General features: G+C 41.8%; 1 protein-coding gene across 2 annotated transcripts in view; it reads right to left on the bottom strand.

Moving 5' to 3' along the window:
• Positions 1-16,650, bottom strand: part of wdpcp (WD repeat containing planar cell polarity effector) — a 78,280-nt gene that overhangs the window by 40,405 nt on the left and 21,225 nt on the right. For both annotated transcript variants that reach the window (XM_073481536.1, XM_073481537.1), the window contains exons 3-8: positions 14,381-14,465; positions 10,680-10,724; positions 6,568-6,618; positions 4,691-4,761; positions 3,591-3,650; positions 2,569-2,683 (exon numbers count right to left, since the gene is read on the bottom strand). In XM_073481536.1, coding sequence (XP_073337637.1) covers positions 2,569-2,683; positions 3,591-3,650; positions 4,691-4,761; positions 6,568-6,618; positions 10,680-10,724; positions 14,381-14,441 — 403 coding nt within the window. In that variant the 5' untranslated portion in view covers positions 14,442-14,465. The remainder of the gene's footprint in view (positions 1-2,568; positions 2,684-3,590; positions 3,651-4,690; positions 4,762-6,567; positions 6,619-10,679; positions 10,725-14,380; positions 14,466-16,650) is intronic.

The raw sequence follows: 16,650 nt of genomic DNA, 5'->3' as shown, positions 1-16,650 counted from the left end.
AAAACAAACCAAGAACATGTTAAAGCACACACACGGTCTCTTTCACATACATAGACAGACAGAAACGCACACACACGCTCACACACACAGAGTCCTCTAAATCCATTTAATGCCATCTCCTCAGCAGCATGTTGACATAAGAGGCCAATGGGCTTAACCAAAGCACATTTAAACATGGGTAAATGAAACTGGCTATGAAAAATCACTTAAGGATGCTTAATCGTGGAGCATATGTGCAGCTTGGCCCAGCCATCGGCCAAACGGAGCCCATAATACTTTGATGGTGTAAAATATATGTAATCTACTGCTCTGTATGATGCAATAGGAGCTCATGGTAGAAACTGGAAGGTAAGCGGCATTGAGGATGCAAAGTTTAAGAGACAGAGAGAAAAAGGAAAAAAGGACAGTAAGCCTGCTTCGCTTTGTCACATCGTGAAACAAAAACCAGACCTGGCTGTCGCTGCTTGTTGTCTAAAAGATGCGAATACACGCCAGGCCTCACATTCAACTGAGTCCATGCAAATCAAAAAGGGGATTTTCTTTCAGCATTCAAATACTGTGAACCTCTTTGTTTTAGAAAGTTGTCACATCTCGTTCCAAAAATGAAAACAAATTCTCTGTCATAACTCAGATACTTAAATCTTGATTTAGAGTTTGACTAGAGTGGAAACGATTAGTCGAGTAATTGGTTGAAAGGAAAGGATTTGGATCTTTTCAGTCACTTTTCAAGTCAAAATTAGCTTCTCGAATATGAGGATTTGCTGCCTGTTTGTATCATATATGACAATAGTTGAAAAATATTTTGGTTTTTCGACAGTTGGTCAGATAAAAAGAAATTGCTCCAAGAAGTTTGTGACTTGCATTTTTTACTACTTTTTGGCAATTAATCGAGAAAATAAAATTAATCTAAAACAACAACACAAGTTATCCTTAGATGTAGCCTTAAATTGATTTGAATAATTGAATAACTTCTACCTTCTACCTGGCCTAAAACACCACACACACATACATCAAACACAACTTGATTGTAAGTTCAAACTGTTTCAGTAATTGTACATTGTAAATGTGTTTGAGTGGTGTGATCTGGTCTGGCTCTCTACTCTAATTGTCTCAGGCTAATTTAACAAGTGACAGATGTGAGAACAGCCTCTAACCTACTACACCCCCCCAATCACTCACACTCACACACACACACACACACACACACACACACACTCACACTCACGGACACACACACAATCCCCGGAACCCACCCTCTCACAACCATTACTCTAATAATTAGTGCCTCTGAGGCTTTGAATGGAGCGCAGTGGGAGGTGAGTGGGTGTGTATGTGTACCTGTGTGTGTGTGTGTGTGTGTGTGTGTGTGTGTGTGTGTGTGTGCCTCAGTATGTGCCACTGTGTATATGTGAGTGTGCATGTGAAGCTTGTAAATGTGAGTGGACATACAGTAAGTGCTTGTTGGTCTTTATAAAAAAAAAGTGTGTGTCTGTAATTACATATGTACCCATGTGAGAACAAGTGTGTGTGCCTGTTTGTGTGAGTGTGTGCGCACGCGCGCACGTGTGTGTGTGTGTGTGTGTGTGTGTGTGTGTGTGTGTGTGTGTGTGTGTATGTGTGTGTGTGCAATACAGGGGCTTTATCAGGTGTCTGGAGACCCCAGCCGGAAGCATGGAGGGCGGTGTTATGTGAACAAATAATTGATACAGAAAGAAAGAAATAATTAGCAGATTTGGGCCGGTGTCCACGGCCTCTTATTCTCTCCTGCCAGGTCTGCAGAGCGAGGGAGCACCGTGTGAGGGGGGCGGTGCTCCCTGGAGGAACGCACGATGGAGGAAAAACACTGATGGATGCTCTTAAGGGAAGGCCCCTGGACACACACAGCACAAAAGGATTTGCCCGCAATTAGCTAGCAGAGTCGCCTCGCTCACCTGTGGCACCTGTTATGTGTGTGAGTCGGCGCGTGTGCGAGAGAGTGTTTGCGTGACAAAGTGGTGAGGAGAGTGGGGAGTGCGTGTGTGTGTGTGTGTGTGTGTGTGTGTGTCGTAGATGCATGTGTGGTGAGCAGGTGTAAGCACACAGTCTGTGCTGACAGTGTGAGAGAAAGGGTTGAGTGGCTTTAAAATAATGAACATTTGAATGTAAATGTCCCTGTGTTTGTTTGTTTGTTTGTTTATTTGAGTGTTTTTTTCTGTGTGTGCGTGTGCGCGCCGTGTGAGTATGTGTGTGCCGACTGTGAGCAGAGATAGGTGGTGGAAACAATGATGTTTGTGTCCTTTAATCTGCTTAAACCACGGTGAACCTCTGGAACATTTAAGTCACATCTAAACCATTTTTTAATTCAGTGAAATGCAACAATACAGGAGAAAGCATTTTTTTGCTGCCATAACAGGCATGATGGTTATGCAATGGCTCTAATTAGCATTAGCAGAACCAAGGTAACCAAAACAACAGTCAAAGATGTGTGAGGGCTTTAATACACTGGGTACCTGCTGGATTAAAGAGTGCAAAGAAGTTTCAAAGAAAGAAACAGACATGGTGTGATTAGTTATAGTGCCTGTAACTAACCATCAGTCACTGTGTTGGCTGGCAGTCGGCCCACTAACGTACGGTCGACACAGACTTGTTCGAGCTGAGGTCCATTCAGGGTCAGGGTCACCAGAACTCCACTGCTAAGCATCAACTGCAAGGAAGCACACATGCACACACACACGCACAAACACACACGCACACACTTTTAAGGTAGGGAATTTTTCTGTATCATAATCAAGGCTCTAAGGATAGAGAAGGAGATGTACTGTATGCTGTACGGTATAATAACAGTTAGTAACTTTCTACTCATCATTGTGTATCTTCAACAATGTTTATTATACTAAAAAGTAAATCTACTTTGTGTGCATGCTGCCTAAGTCATTGGTGTGTCTGTATTGACAAAACCATACTTTTATTGTACCCAAACTCATAACTGAGTTGGGGAAAACAAATATTTAGGCTTTCTGAGCCCACTGCATGGAACAATCTATAGACCGATCTAAAACATCAGAATATTGTGCCACTGAATGACTTCAAGGCTACTGTGAATCCCTCGAGTTCAGGTTGTTTGTGTGCATTTGATCATTTTAATGTCTCTGAAATCAGTGTGTTTTCTTGTTGTTGTTGTTGTTATTCTTTGCCAGGTCTCCCTTGTTAAAGAGTTCATTAATCACAGTCAAACTTACTGGTTAAATTAAGTCTAAATAAATAAAATACCTCCACTGTTTTATTTGCTTAAAGCAACGAGCATTGTCCAGGATAAGAAGTGAGATGAATTCATACATTTCAAACAATATAAAAGTCGTCTTTTAACCTGGGCAAGCAACATGAAATGAACCTTAAGGTATCAAAAAGAGTCACTTAATTAAGATGACATTATTTGAGATGTTTCCTATTAGCTTGTAATAACCTGGTAACTAGTATTAGAAGCTCTTTATCTGAGGCCTGGTCTGGGCGGACCATTTATCTTCTGCGGCTATCTGAACCTGAAAGGAGCTGTTTGTGTGTGTGTGCAAATATGTGCATACAGTAGGTGGTGGGCTGAGGAGGGTGTGTACCTGGCAGCAATGCTTTTTCCTCCATCTGGTGTGAACGCAGGTGTTGGTCTGCAACAGTTCCTGAATGGGTATGATAGATACACACAGAGAAAGACGGTGAGAAAAATAAAACAAACATAGGAGGTCAAAACACTCAATGACACCAATATCGAAAGAAAACTGTGTTTAAACATACAATTTAAATGTGATCGTTTTGTGAAAATGAGTGAAAATGTATGTTACATGTTCTGTGGCGACTGCTTGCCTCTACCTAAGTTGTCAAACAGTGACGTTTGGTGTCAAAATTCAGAAATTTTCCATCTTGTGCCGCTCATACTTGCATTAATTATCTTGGTTGTGCACAGTGCCGGACACTTGCCACAACAGGTGGTCGCTGCAGCAGTTCCTGCTCACGGAGGGGTTGGAGAGAGTTGAAAGAGGATGCAGGTAAGGACTGCTTGTGTGCTGTCTTGTAAGTGAGTGTGTGTGTGTGGTGTGTGTGTGTGTGTGTGTGTGTGTGTCAGTCATTCTTGCCACATTCCAAACCCAGCTGGGGTGATTGGATGGGAGGAGAGAGGGACGGAGGAGGAGGAGGAGAAGGAGGGTGGGGTGTGGAGGTGAGATGGGGTGTTTCTGGTTTCAGACAATGGTTACGGGTGAGAGGAAGGAGGTGGATGGGTGGGGAGTGTGTGCATGTGTGTGTGTAACAGCCACAGACAGGTTCCTGCAAACAAAGCTAGGTCTGTACTGCCACAAGTACAGAGGGGACGAGGGGGGGAGGAAGGGGGGGGTGAGTGAGGGGAGAGGAAGGGAAGGAGGAGGAAGAGAAGGAGGGAGGAAGAGAAGGGATGAGGGGGCAGCCTGCAGCCCCCTGATCCCCTCAAATATCCCCCTCGATGACAGAGCTCGGCCGAAAGAGAGGTGATGAGAGAGGAGAGGGAGAGGGGAGAACAAACGGGAACGACAGGGAGAGTGAAGGGAGAGGGAGAAAAGAGAGAGAATGCCCCTATTTGTTAATCAATCGGCCGTTTCGGAAAGGGAAAACTCTCAAAATCCCCAGAGGGAGGAAGAAGACGAGGGGGGTGGTGAGGAGTGGAAGGTTTAACAGAGGAGGCGGGTACCTCCAACTCCTTCAGCGAATCGCGTAGCTTCTCTGGTCGGCGGTTCCTGGGGGTCCACGAATAGCCTCGAGCTACGGAGGAAAAACACGAGAAGAATCTGAAGATCATGTGACTCGAACTTTTAAATGCAGACATGGGAGAAATAATTTTCCTTTCTAAAGGTCCTCATGGGAATTTGGAAGAATGTGGCACCAAACAACCGGAAAGGGTAAAAGGGTTGAACTTTATATCTGGGTTGAGATCTAAATATGAAAAGGGGCGACATGAGGAATAAAGGGTGGTGACAAGATGGTCAAGGTGGAATAAAGAGATGCAGATACATGAAATGCAATGCTGAATCTGTACTTGAAAGTATACAGAGTAATGGTCGAACATTTTGACCTCAGGGACAAATCCTGAGTCCAGATCAGTGCAGAAACGAGGTCAAACATTTGCTGGTTTAAGCTTCTCAAATGTGACAAATGATTTTCTTTGATTTTATATTGATGTAAATTGATAACAGTTTGGTTTTGGACTGTAATCAATTTACAAAACAAGCAACTTAAAAATGCCACCTTGAACACTGTAAAAAGTCAATAAACTTTTATTAATTTCTGCCAATTTATAGAAAAATGAATTGAGTAACAGAGAAAAACTGCAGCACTAGTATTTTAAAATTGAGAAGCTACATTAGAAAATCATAAAATGTTGTGTATGTAAATGTCAAAGAGTCCGGGACTTTGAAAGGCCACTGAGGAACCATTTATGGACTTTAACTTCAGGAAATGTAATCAAATAATCAAAACTTAAATCTAATTTATTTATTATATGTCAGTGGTGACCCTCTCTCTGGGTTTGCAAACATCTGACAACAGCATTAAAACCATATTTTAACTCATTACTTACTATGTAGAAACTAAAAAGTGATGTAGTTACCACTCTTATATTTCTCACTGCCATATTCCCAAAGCAGCAAAAGTCTGAAGTCTGCTGCTTACAGATTGATGTAGCTGCACTAAAGGAGTGAAAATACTCTACTGAAAGCAAAATGTCCCTTCAAAAACACACAAACTGCTCCTTGAGGAGAAGCAAATATTTAATCGTGAGGACTTTTGGCGCTCTTGAGTTGAGTTATCTCCCAAATGCAACCTCGCAGTTAGCAGCACATATCTCAACACGTACCACACCAAGGCCCCTTCATTTTAATTTCCCAGCTCTCCTTTTCCCCCTCCATCTCTAGTGGTTAAACAGAGGAAGGGAAGGATATGAAAAAAAAAAAACAGCTAATTGAATTTGTGCATCTGCTTCTGCCCACGCACATACATGAAGTTCAGTGGGAGTGAGAGAAAAAAAGGAAAAGGAAGGACTGCTGTTTTCAATATGGTGCAATCACTTCCCTATCTGTTTATTTTACAGTCTCCCTTTTCATCTCTGCTGAAACGAACCATTAAGAAGTGGGATTCTCTATTAAGAATGAGTGGGAGGACGAGGTAAACAGATGCATGCAAATGAGGGTGTGGAGGGTAGGGTAAGAGAGGGGGGGGTCAGGGGAGAGAGGAGGGAGGGGAGGGCAGGGGGATGAGTGTTCGTCTCCTGATAAGGGTGTTTGTATTCCACTACTGGGTGAAAAGCAGAGAGAGTGAGGGGAAGAGAGGGAGGGAGAGAGAGAATAGAGGAAGTAGGACAGTTGACTGACTAGGACGGCGATTTCTGGAAGATGGTCATCCACTGGTAAGATGATTAGGGCCCCGACACACACACACACACACACACACACACACACACACACACACACACACACACACACACACACACACACACACACACACACACACACACACACACATATATGGGTGGATATGAAGAATAAACTGTTTCTATCACTGCTGGGAACTCACCTTCACAGAAATGGAGTTTCTCATTGTAGTAGTGATGCTCGAGGGGATTGGCTGAAAGAAAAAAAGAAAGTCTATTTGAAGGGTGTGTTTTGGAATACATGTAAAAATAACACGGTGTTCAGGATAAATGATTCTGTCTTTATGATGCAGAAAACTAAGCTGGAGCTCAAACACCGCCCCCTCCCCCTCCCCCTTAGCTCCAAGAGAGCTAGTTGGCACAGTGTTACCCACAACCGTGCCTCGTGGCCCGGTCACTGTGAGCAAGAAAGTGGCCAGTCTGGTGGCCGGCCTCTCTGGCAGGCAGGAACACCTCCAGGATTAGTAGTATTAATCAGATAAGGGGGTGAGGGGCCAGACAGGCCCAGACATGGGCACCTGCTCTGGGGTTGGGTGGGGAGGTGCTGGGGGGATTTTGGCTGCAGGGGACCCCCGGAGCTGCTCCAATGAGCCTGGGTCTACCTCTAGTGGGGAGATGTGGAACTACACTTGATTTCACAGCCATTACAAGGATACTGATATACTGAGACCGATCCAGGAACCAATCAATGCAGTCTCATTGATATGCACTATGTTTTTACAAATGTGCATGTTAATGGAACCTAAATGTCACAGTTAGAGCAACATTGTACACTCATTTGCCAGTTTATTAGGTACACCTGGCTAAAACGAATGCAGTCTTCCACAGTCATGTGTTAAATCCTCACTCATGAGTTATTTTGGAGTTTGTGGTGCTGTTGTACTAAATTGTGCACCATGGAGCGTTGTTTCTCTTGTTTAACATACCCTCAATGATATCAATGGGGTGGACAAATACATGTGAACAGCTGTCAATAAAACACAATACAATTCAGCAGCACCATTAACCGCATCCTCGAAAAGAGGTGGGAAGTAACAAAGTACAAATACTTACTGTGCTTCAGCTAAATTTGATCACAAATATCTGTACTTTCTACACCTTACATTTCCAAAACAGGCTTGCTACTTTAGTTTTAATGCATCCGAGGGAAATTATCCATTATTTTTATGTTATATTCCAAACATCACAAGATGTACGGTAGCAAGACAAAATGACGTAAAAGACGTAACAAGACAGAAACCGACAGAGAGGGAAACTGGAAGTGTCTCGTATCTGTAGAGAACCTGCAGCATTATGCCTGGATTTTCTTATTTTCTCAGTTTGTTGCCGTGCTCGGGAAGCTTTACCAACCAAATGTTGGTATTTGACGTCCTGGGAATGAGATTCAACAATTGACTATCTTTGTCGTGCGTTTGGGATTACAATTTTTACCTTTAAATGTAATAGTCTTTGAATTATATTAACATGACGTGAGGTTAGCTTTGCACAGAAATGGCTGGTAGAAATGACCTTCAGATGGCTACTTTTTACTTTATACTCTTAGTACATTTCAGAGCCTGTACTTTATTACTTTTACTTAGATAAAGAAGTTGAATCAGTACTTCTACTTTTACCAGAGTCATTTTTACACAAGTATCTGTACTTCTACTTGAGTAAAGAATATGAGCACTTCTGCCACCCCTGATCGCGAGACCCTTCTGCGCTTAGCGACATGTGAATCAGAATAAGATGATTCTTAGCGGCTTACGTGATCACTGTCAGTCAAATCAAACCACGCCCACACAGTCTTATTTAGTCTAGAATAGCTTTAGAGAAATACTCAAGTTTCATACTTTAAATGCCATATTGACTGTAGGGACCTATGCGTAATAACAGCCAAAATACTGAGGAAGTTTATTGTTTTGAAATGTATTTATTTTTTACTGCCTGGCTGAGTTCACACACACTTTTCCTCTTTCATTTGTTAAAGCTGAATGCCAAGATGTCCGTACAAATGATCAAACATAAAAATTGTAATCCAATCTAATATAATCTACTGTATATGTAATCGCATCATGACCTGAGCTGATCGTTACACCGCCGTGAAAATGTTGTGATACTTTTGGATAGTGATTCTGCTCCCTTGCTCCGTCTCCCCTTCTCCTCCTCCTCCTCCCCCTTTCCTCCCTCCACTCTGATATCAAGCCACACTTTAGTAATCCTCCAAATGAAAGGATTTGGAGCGAGAGCATCGTCTCTCCACTGAAGATTGGAATGAAAGAGAAGGCAGCTTCTCAGATGAGAGAGAAGGGAGAGAACCCCATGATGAGAGGGAGAGAGGAAGGGACAGGGAGACATACTGTACACAAAATGAGAGGGAACCAAGTATACATGGTGACAGAAAGAACTGAGACAAAGAGAAGGAAGTCAATGAAAAGAGAGGCACAAACATCTGAGCAAGGCACATGAACAAAAGGTAAAACGTGTGCAGTAGATGGAGAGAAATACACGAAAAATGCACACAACTGATGGAGTAAAACAAAAAGAAGAGATATTTACTGTAAGAAAAATAAGAAGAGAGAGGCTCTATGGTGAGTTCATTAGGCTGCAAAGTGAAGTCCCACTTAAAGCTACTCTAATCAAGCTCCTCACCAATTTATTTTATAAATAATGGATCAATCGCGAAATCGATTATCGCCTGACTCTGCTGCTTCCCTCAGTTCACAGAACGTTTTGTTGTCTTTAAGCTCATTGTTTTGGTTTTATGACCCAAGACTTTACTGTTCTGGTTCATTCTCACTGCTCTCTTCAGCCCTGTTCCTGCAAAATACAGTAGCTCTTCTAATCCACTGTACACCACCTGCTCAACACCAAACTTAGTGACTAGCTGATGAACATAGTGTGGCATTTAGCAGCTGCAACTGTTTGCTGACAATTGCATCATATAAGATAACAGTCTGTTCACCCTGCTGCCATCTGCCAAAAGATACAGATGTATCTGCTGCCGTACCATCAGACTACAGGGCAGTTTCTTTCCTCACGCTGTGAGACTCATTTTTTTTTTTCCCCTGTGAATGTAGAACAGGACTCAAACATTGTATGATTGTTTTGTGTTTTTTCTAAACCCTTGTAACCTTGTAATATAAACTTATTAAAGTGATAAAATGCTGACATTGTGTTTAGAGCTTGTTGCATTGCCTCCAAGTGACAAAAAGAAAAAAATCCAGGTTTAATACATGTTAACTGGGAAGCAAGGGATTTTTAAAAAACACCTCAACAATACTTACACAAAATCCCACATGTAAAACTACTTTCAATTAAAACTATAAGCTGAACTAAATCTATTTCAGGAAGTAATACATGTAGTATCCCTTGTGATGGATGAAGTCATGACATTTTCCAAAGGAAAAGCAGTGAGAGCAGCCCACTTTAGATAATTCTCTAATTTGTATAAATATCAAGTACAGATATCCTTGTCCAAACACTAAATAAGCAAAGAAAGGGGCTACACATCTGGAGAAAAGATTTTGTAGGCCAGGACATCTCTGCAGCACTACAGTACTTCATTATAACGTGTGTCATTTTGAAAATGGTTGACTCGTTTGTACACATCAATTCAGAGAAGTCAAATTTTTAAGGTGTGGCACATCGATTAGGATACATGTAACAGCCCTCCTCAGGCCACTCGGTGTAAATTTTCATAAATAAACTAAAATGTACACACACACACACTCACACACACACACACACACACACACTCACACAAAAGGAAGGAAGAGACAGCTCGTCCCTACATTGCTAGGACCGCGGGGGAGCGATTTGAGCGCTTCCTGATGGTAAGGGAAGCCTCCTGGCCTGAGGCAATATGAGGCTGGACTACATGGGGCCTCTCGCTATGTGATCTAGGAGAAAGTCAACAGTTTAGTTTTCCTATCGCTGTGTGGCAGGACCCCGGGTCAACAGGAACACAGCTAGTGTAAGAGATAGAACCACGGAGGCCTAATAACCTGTGTGTGTGTGTGTGCTATGCGCATGTATATATAAGGTTTTAGAGTGTAAATCCTACATACTAATAGCCTCTGTGTGGACAAGTGAACACTGAAACACGCAGGAACGATAATTTGTGTGTCTGCGTGTGTGTGTTTACGGCTTACGTGAGCGTGGGAGGCAGCAGAAAGCCCTTCTTCATATATACGGAAATCACATACATTCCAAAAACAAGACAAATTCAACTTATCTTAAACACAAACAGACATCCAATATAAACACTATTTACCTGGCTCTCCTTTATCGTAGTACTGATAGGTGCCAATATCTGTATCTGTGGGGCGAGAGAGGAAGAGAGAGTGAGAGAGAGAGAGAGAGAGAGAGAGAGAGAGAGATGAACATCTAGCTGTCAGGGAAAAGCAGAAGACAGATCAGCAATTTCGCACCGTGGGATAAACAATCGCTATCAGCCAGTGGCCTGTCCCGTCTGCCAGCACCACGGTTTGAGCTGAGATAAGGCCCTGTGAGGGAGGGGGAGGAGGTGGGGGGGTCCGAGCAGGAATGGTGGGGGGTGCAGAGGGGTATTAATAAAGACAGGAGTGTGCCTTAACCCATTGCACCTGGGGGAGAGACGCTGATTTACACACATGCAACATATACATTTAAAAGTAGACAGACTCAGCAGTTGGCTATAAACACATATGAGCAACATGCACACATACTGATAGATACACACACATATACACACACACATACACAAACTGCTGAGCTGAGCCTTTTTTGTCAGTGTTATTCCTGCAGGCCCAAAACCATAAGCAGCCAGACTCGGATTCGCACAACACATCGTTTCTTTATCGCTCCACTACTGTTGCTGCTGCGGCTGCTGCTGCTGCTGCTGCTGCTCCTGAGGCCAGGTCACACTAATACAACAGGAGAGCTGATGGCAGACACACAAACGCACACAAACTCGACACTGTTAGGAATGGCATGATGTCACGTTTTCATTTCTGACAGGGATAGTGATACTGTAACCTTGAGGATTTGCCAACACCAACCTGATACCATACATCAATTAAAAGGCCGTTCTCTCAAAATTAGTTTTTCGCACTCTGAGCCAGAAAATCTCCATTTCAATAGCACTAACATACACTCAACTTTCCAGTTGTATTCTCATTTTTATTTTGAAGGATTTTACAGAGTGGTTTGTTCATATATCATCGATGAGCCCGATTTATATGACATTTTATTCCTAAAAACGTGTCAAAATACTTTTTTTATGGCTGTTGACAGTATTTCCTGATGCGTGAATTGATCAAAAAGAGCTGTCCATAATTCCCTCTTTAAAATCCCTTGACTTAAAGCAGGCAGATCCATTGATCAAATTTCTGTTCTGGAAATGTATGCAAATTAGCGCAGATTTCATTAGATAATGCTCTGTTTGCATATTTAAACTTAAAATGTCAGAGAAGTATACATATAACATTAGTGCGAAGGGTACGTTTGGATTTTTATGAGGCACTTGGTCATAGTAAGCGTGTTACCCTCACATGACAGTCCCTTCCGATGGGGACCCAAAAGTGATATCGCTCGCATCAAAGCCACCAGACTCCTTTGACAAAAACAGTAATTTAACCTTGTGGAACTTGGTTGTAACTGCTCGACTGCTGCCTTCATCGGTTAGTTTGTTTGTGTTTCTGTGTGACTTTGGTGTCAGAACATGTAGTTTTTTTCTCCCCTACCCTTCCAGTTTGTGTGCTATCGGACTAAATGATATTTGAGGAACTTTTATTGATCCATGTCTTTCTCAAAGATCTCCTCCAGACATGTTTTATCACATATACAAATAATCTGCTTTGAATAATTATTTGTGTCTGATATGGTTTCCCCATAAAATCCAGTCTTCCATAAATGAAACATTTAGAGCCTATGACCTTGCAAACTCTTTTATTTGAAAAATGTAATGATTAGAGTCCACAAGAAGTTTCCTACTTCACTAAAGTCTGTTCAATGTGCATGTGCACACAGCAGTTTCAAATTTCAACATCACGCTTATGTAAGTCGTTTACTTTGCTATGAATGGCTTCCAAACTGGATGTAATTTCACAAAATCCTGTTCAAACATAAAAGACTTAAAGTCAAATTTAAGGCGAGCACACAGAAACTTCGTGTCAGTTGCACTTTCTAGTATAGTATAATGTATAATGTGTTATAATGCACCTATAGCTCCTTATTATCATAGTTATAAACACTCATAAATAGTCATAACTTGGGTAACACTGTGCCAACTAGCTCTCTTGGAGCTAAGGGGGAGGGGGCGGTGTTTGAGCTCCAGCTTAGTTTTCTGCATCATAAAGACAGAATCATTTATCCTGAACACCGTGTCATTACTTTTCTTAAAGTGCCAAATGGCCATTAACACTTACTTATGATCAGATAATGAAGTATAATAGTGATTATAATGTGTAATAAAATGATTATTATGTATTGCAACTATGAGAATTTTAATACACTATGCTCCAATAGTGAGTGACCAGCAGTTATGAAGTATTGATACTTGACCTTATACATCTCCATAAAATGTTTTATAATTATTGTTATATAGCATTCTGAATATGTAGGATTACGTATAACTTTAGGCACACTACAAGGCATTTAAGTATATTTTAATGCATGAGTATTCATAAGTGCTTATAACTACGATTATACAGAACTATTGGTGCATTAAAACGCATTTAAAGTATGTTAATAATTCAATATAGACATGGGCTTCTTAGAAAGTGTTACGACTAGGTTTCATAACATCACAGTTAGGCAAACGACAAATAACCTTCAGGTTAAAGGAGACAAGTAGGTGAACAGGTCAAATCTCATTTCAATTCAGTGTCAGTGCAATGACTGAATAACTCTTTATCTATACTGTAATGATTTCTGTTGAGGTCTCCCAGGGCAAAGTAATTAACTCACAGACTGTGATGCTGCTGAGTGGCAAACAGCAGAAGGTTGTGAGAGACGTCTGCTGTGATGTGCAACTGTACGAACGTGATTAACACACAAAGAACGTACACACAAACCACACAGGAAATATTAGTTTCATAGCTTCAGACGGTTTATGAATCTATATTTTTGTTTTCGGGGTGGATGTATATGATGTAAAGACAGTGGTGATGGGGAGCGTCACACCTCAGCAACCAGGCCTCTACGCTCAGATGTATCCATCCACATTTTTCCAAGATAGCAGAAGACACACACAGCAGGAAAAAACAAACAAATAAGGATATGTCACCATCACCCAGGATATATACCCTGTCGTACCTTTGTGTATACACATAAACACACAACACAGTCGGGCTCTGAGAGACACTATCTTCGTCTAAAGCTCAGCAGACTGTGAAAGACAAGACAGAATGGAAGGAAGGAGAAAACAAGAAAATGGAGAAACAGAGTATTTCTGTCTAACAAAAGAGATGGACTGATAGGTGGCGAGCAGGAAAACACACAAAAAACTGTCAGAAAAGTCAAACTTACACGACACCAACAGGGTCGCACAAGGAAACATTGGTACATAATGTATGCATGGTGTGATTTGCAGATGACTTGACGAAACTGAGCCATTTGCACCTATGTAGAACCTCAACACGTGTGTGGTCTCAGAAAAAAAACAGATGTTTCACTGGTTTCTTCAGTTGCTTGTGGTCACGTTAACCAATTACACTCCAAACAATTTACAAATAGTTTAATGGCATGAAAACAATATAAAGAATGTCATGTACGATGCAATAAACAGCCACCAATAGCATGAGAATCTGACGAGAGAAGAGAAAGTGAAAACAGAGTATAAATTGGTGTTGACTGAGAGTCAGATTGTTAAAGAAGATACAGGTGAGGTGGGGAGAAGGTGTGAAAACAAAGTGAGTGATGACAGAGAGAGCCAGGTAGAGAATTATTGAGAGAGAGAGAGCGAAGGAGATTGAACATGGTGATAAGTGCTACCTTTGACTTGGAGTGAGCTCTTGGTGGACCACAAGTGCAGCTCAGCCAAGCAGAACGCCATCTGATGGAGGAGTGTAACCCGAGTCTGCAGAGAGGGACAAGAGAGCGAATGAAAGGAGGAGAAAGAGACAGGGCAGACCAAACACAACCACAGATGCATATCTTGACGAGACGACATAATAGATTGACATAAATAGGTTGAAGGGTCAAACAAAGCATGCATGTAGGCACACAAGCTCACACATGAACTTGTATGACCGCCAGTTACTACCTAACCACATACCCAGACTGGCAAAAACTGCAATTTTGTTGAAGTATAGCACAGATTGCAAAGCACAACAAGGCAGTCTGCTAAATGTGCTATTCCTTGCTGTAGATCTTTGGCTAAAGTGACTAGCTGCCATTACCAAGTAGCAATTGGCCCTATTGTTATCAAGTGGCTCTGATCAGGGCTATGAGTCCGGGGACGAGAAGACACGGCAGGCTGGGAAACGAGAGGCGTGAAGAGACAGAGGAGCGAGTTAGAGTCATACATTAGCAGCAGTTGAAAACGGCGTGAAGAGCCAGAATATTTTCTGATTTATGATTATTTATCATTTGAATTGTAGTGGACTTAAGGATAAAGTAGAAGACAATGGATAAGCTTAAGTTAAGCACAAGTAATGTGAACACAAAGGTGTGTAATGACACTGGACGGCATTCGAAATGTGAACAAAGCTTATTCACATTTATCAATCAGAACAGAAAGTTGACTTTTTAGTGGTTTGTTTTTGTATTTTCTAGTTCCCTCAGTAGTTAGTTTTTTTAACTCACTGTTCATCAAGTCAAATTTATTTTCAGTCATAATGTTGGAAGCCATTAGAGCAGTAGCAGTAGGAGTCATATTAGCGGTAAAAGTAACACTTGTAGTAGTAATAAAGGTATTTGTGTTTGTGGTAGCTGCGAGTTTTCCTTAAAAAATGTGACAATTGTGCTGCAACATTATACTCTTCTGTAGTAGCAACACTTCCTGTACCTGTTATACCTGTATTACTGGTTGGAATAATTGCTCTACAAGTACGGATGCCCATTTTTACCAAAAAACAAAAAAAACAACTATGTAACATAAAGACAGACAGACACGCACATGGACTCAGACTGACACTGAGACAAGGTCATGGTCGGCAGTGTTTGCACCTTCATTCACACATCACAGGTGAGCAGTGATGGACACACACTTTGGAGCTGACAGCTAAGACAAAGCAGGCAGCATTCCACACATCAGGTAGTGATCACAGGACGGGTTTCCGACAGGCGCTGGCTATTTCTACTTCTTTATTACAGGCTGTATTCTCTCAATTGGTTAACTTCTGTTCCTGGAGGGTTAAGCTGGTGCTTTCTTCTGGTCCCCTCTGTGGGGTTTCTCCCTGTTGTACTGATGTTACTTTATGTGGCAGGTGTTCTCTGTTCTGTCTGTGTGAGCAGTGACCTGACTGTGTATCGAACCACTTATGATGTTAGTGATAAAAAGATTTTCCTACTGTGGAATCGATAAAAATATCAATGACCACTGCCACCACTACTGTTAGTTTTACTACTATTACCACTTCTACCAGCTATTAACTAACATATAACCAACATATTTTATTTCAATGTGTGTCATCGAGCCAGGACAGGGACGAAATTTGACGGGTTCACCTTGGTGCCTTTTTCCCATCACTGCTGACTGGGCTGGAGCGGGTCGCAGGAAACTAAAGCCGAATGTTAGTGGATGCTGGACTTCAACATATATTTAAACGTGTGTTAGAGTTAATCCAATTCCGGGAAAGCAGAATGACAAATCTTTATCCAGTGTTTCCTCGTTGTCCAAAACAAAGTGTCTGCCGCCTTGAACAAAGACTGGAAAGTGTTGCTGATAATATTGTGGAGCCATACATTCAGATATTCCATTGTACAAGACTTGGTGTAAGTTACAGGCTAGTGCAGCATCTCTGTATAGTGCAGCAAAGGTGTAGCAGTATAGCTGCGTCGGACATTCATTTCTCTATCTGTGCAGCTAATGCTCTGCGTCTCTCCATCCTCTCCCTCACTCTTATTTTCTCTCGTTAACACTGAGAGGGGGCTCCTCTCTTATCTTTCCCCTCTTGCACCTCCTGGTGTGGGGGAAAAAAAAATCTCATTTTGCCACTCAACCCCCAAAACTACAAGTCCCAACAAAAATACATATAGATAACACCGGGTGCCATGGAAACGCTGGGGCTAGCATGGCATGGCAGCGACGGCGTAACGAG

Source organism: Pagrus major, chromosome 15 (assembly GCF_040436345.1).
Source record: "Pagrus major chromosome 15, Pma_NU_1.0".
Taxonomy (NCBI): domain Eukaryota; kingdom Metazoa; phylum Chordata; class Actinopteri; order Spariformes; family Sparidae; genus Pagrus; species Pagrus major.
This window is presented reverse-complemented; position numbering and strand designations above follow the sequence as displayed.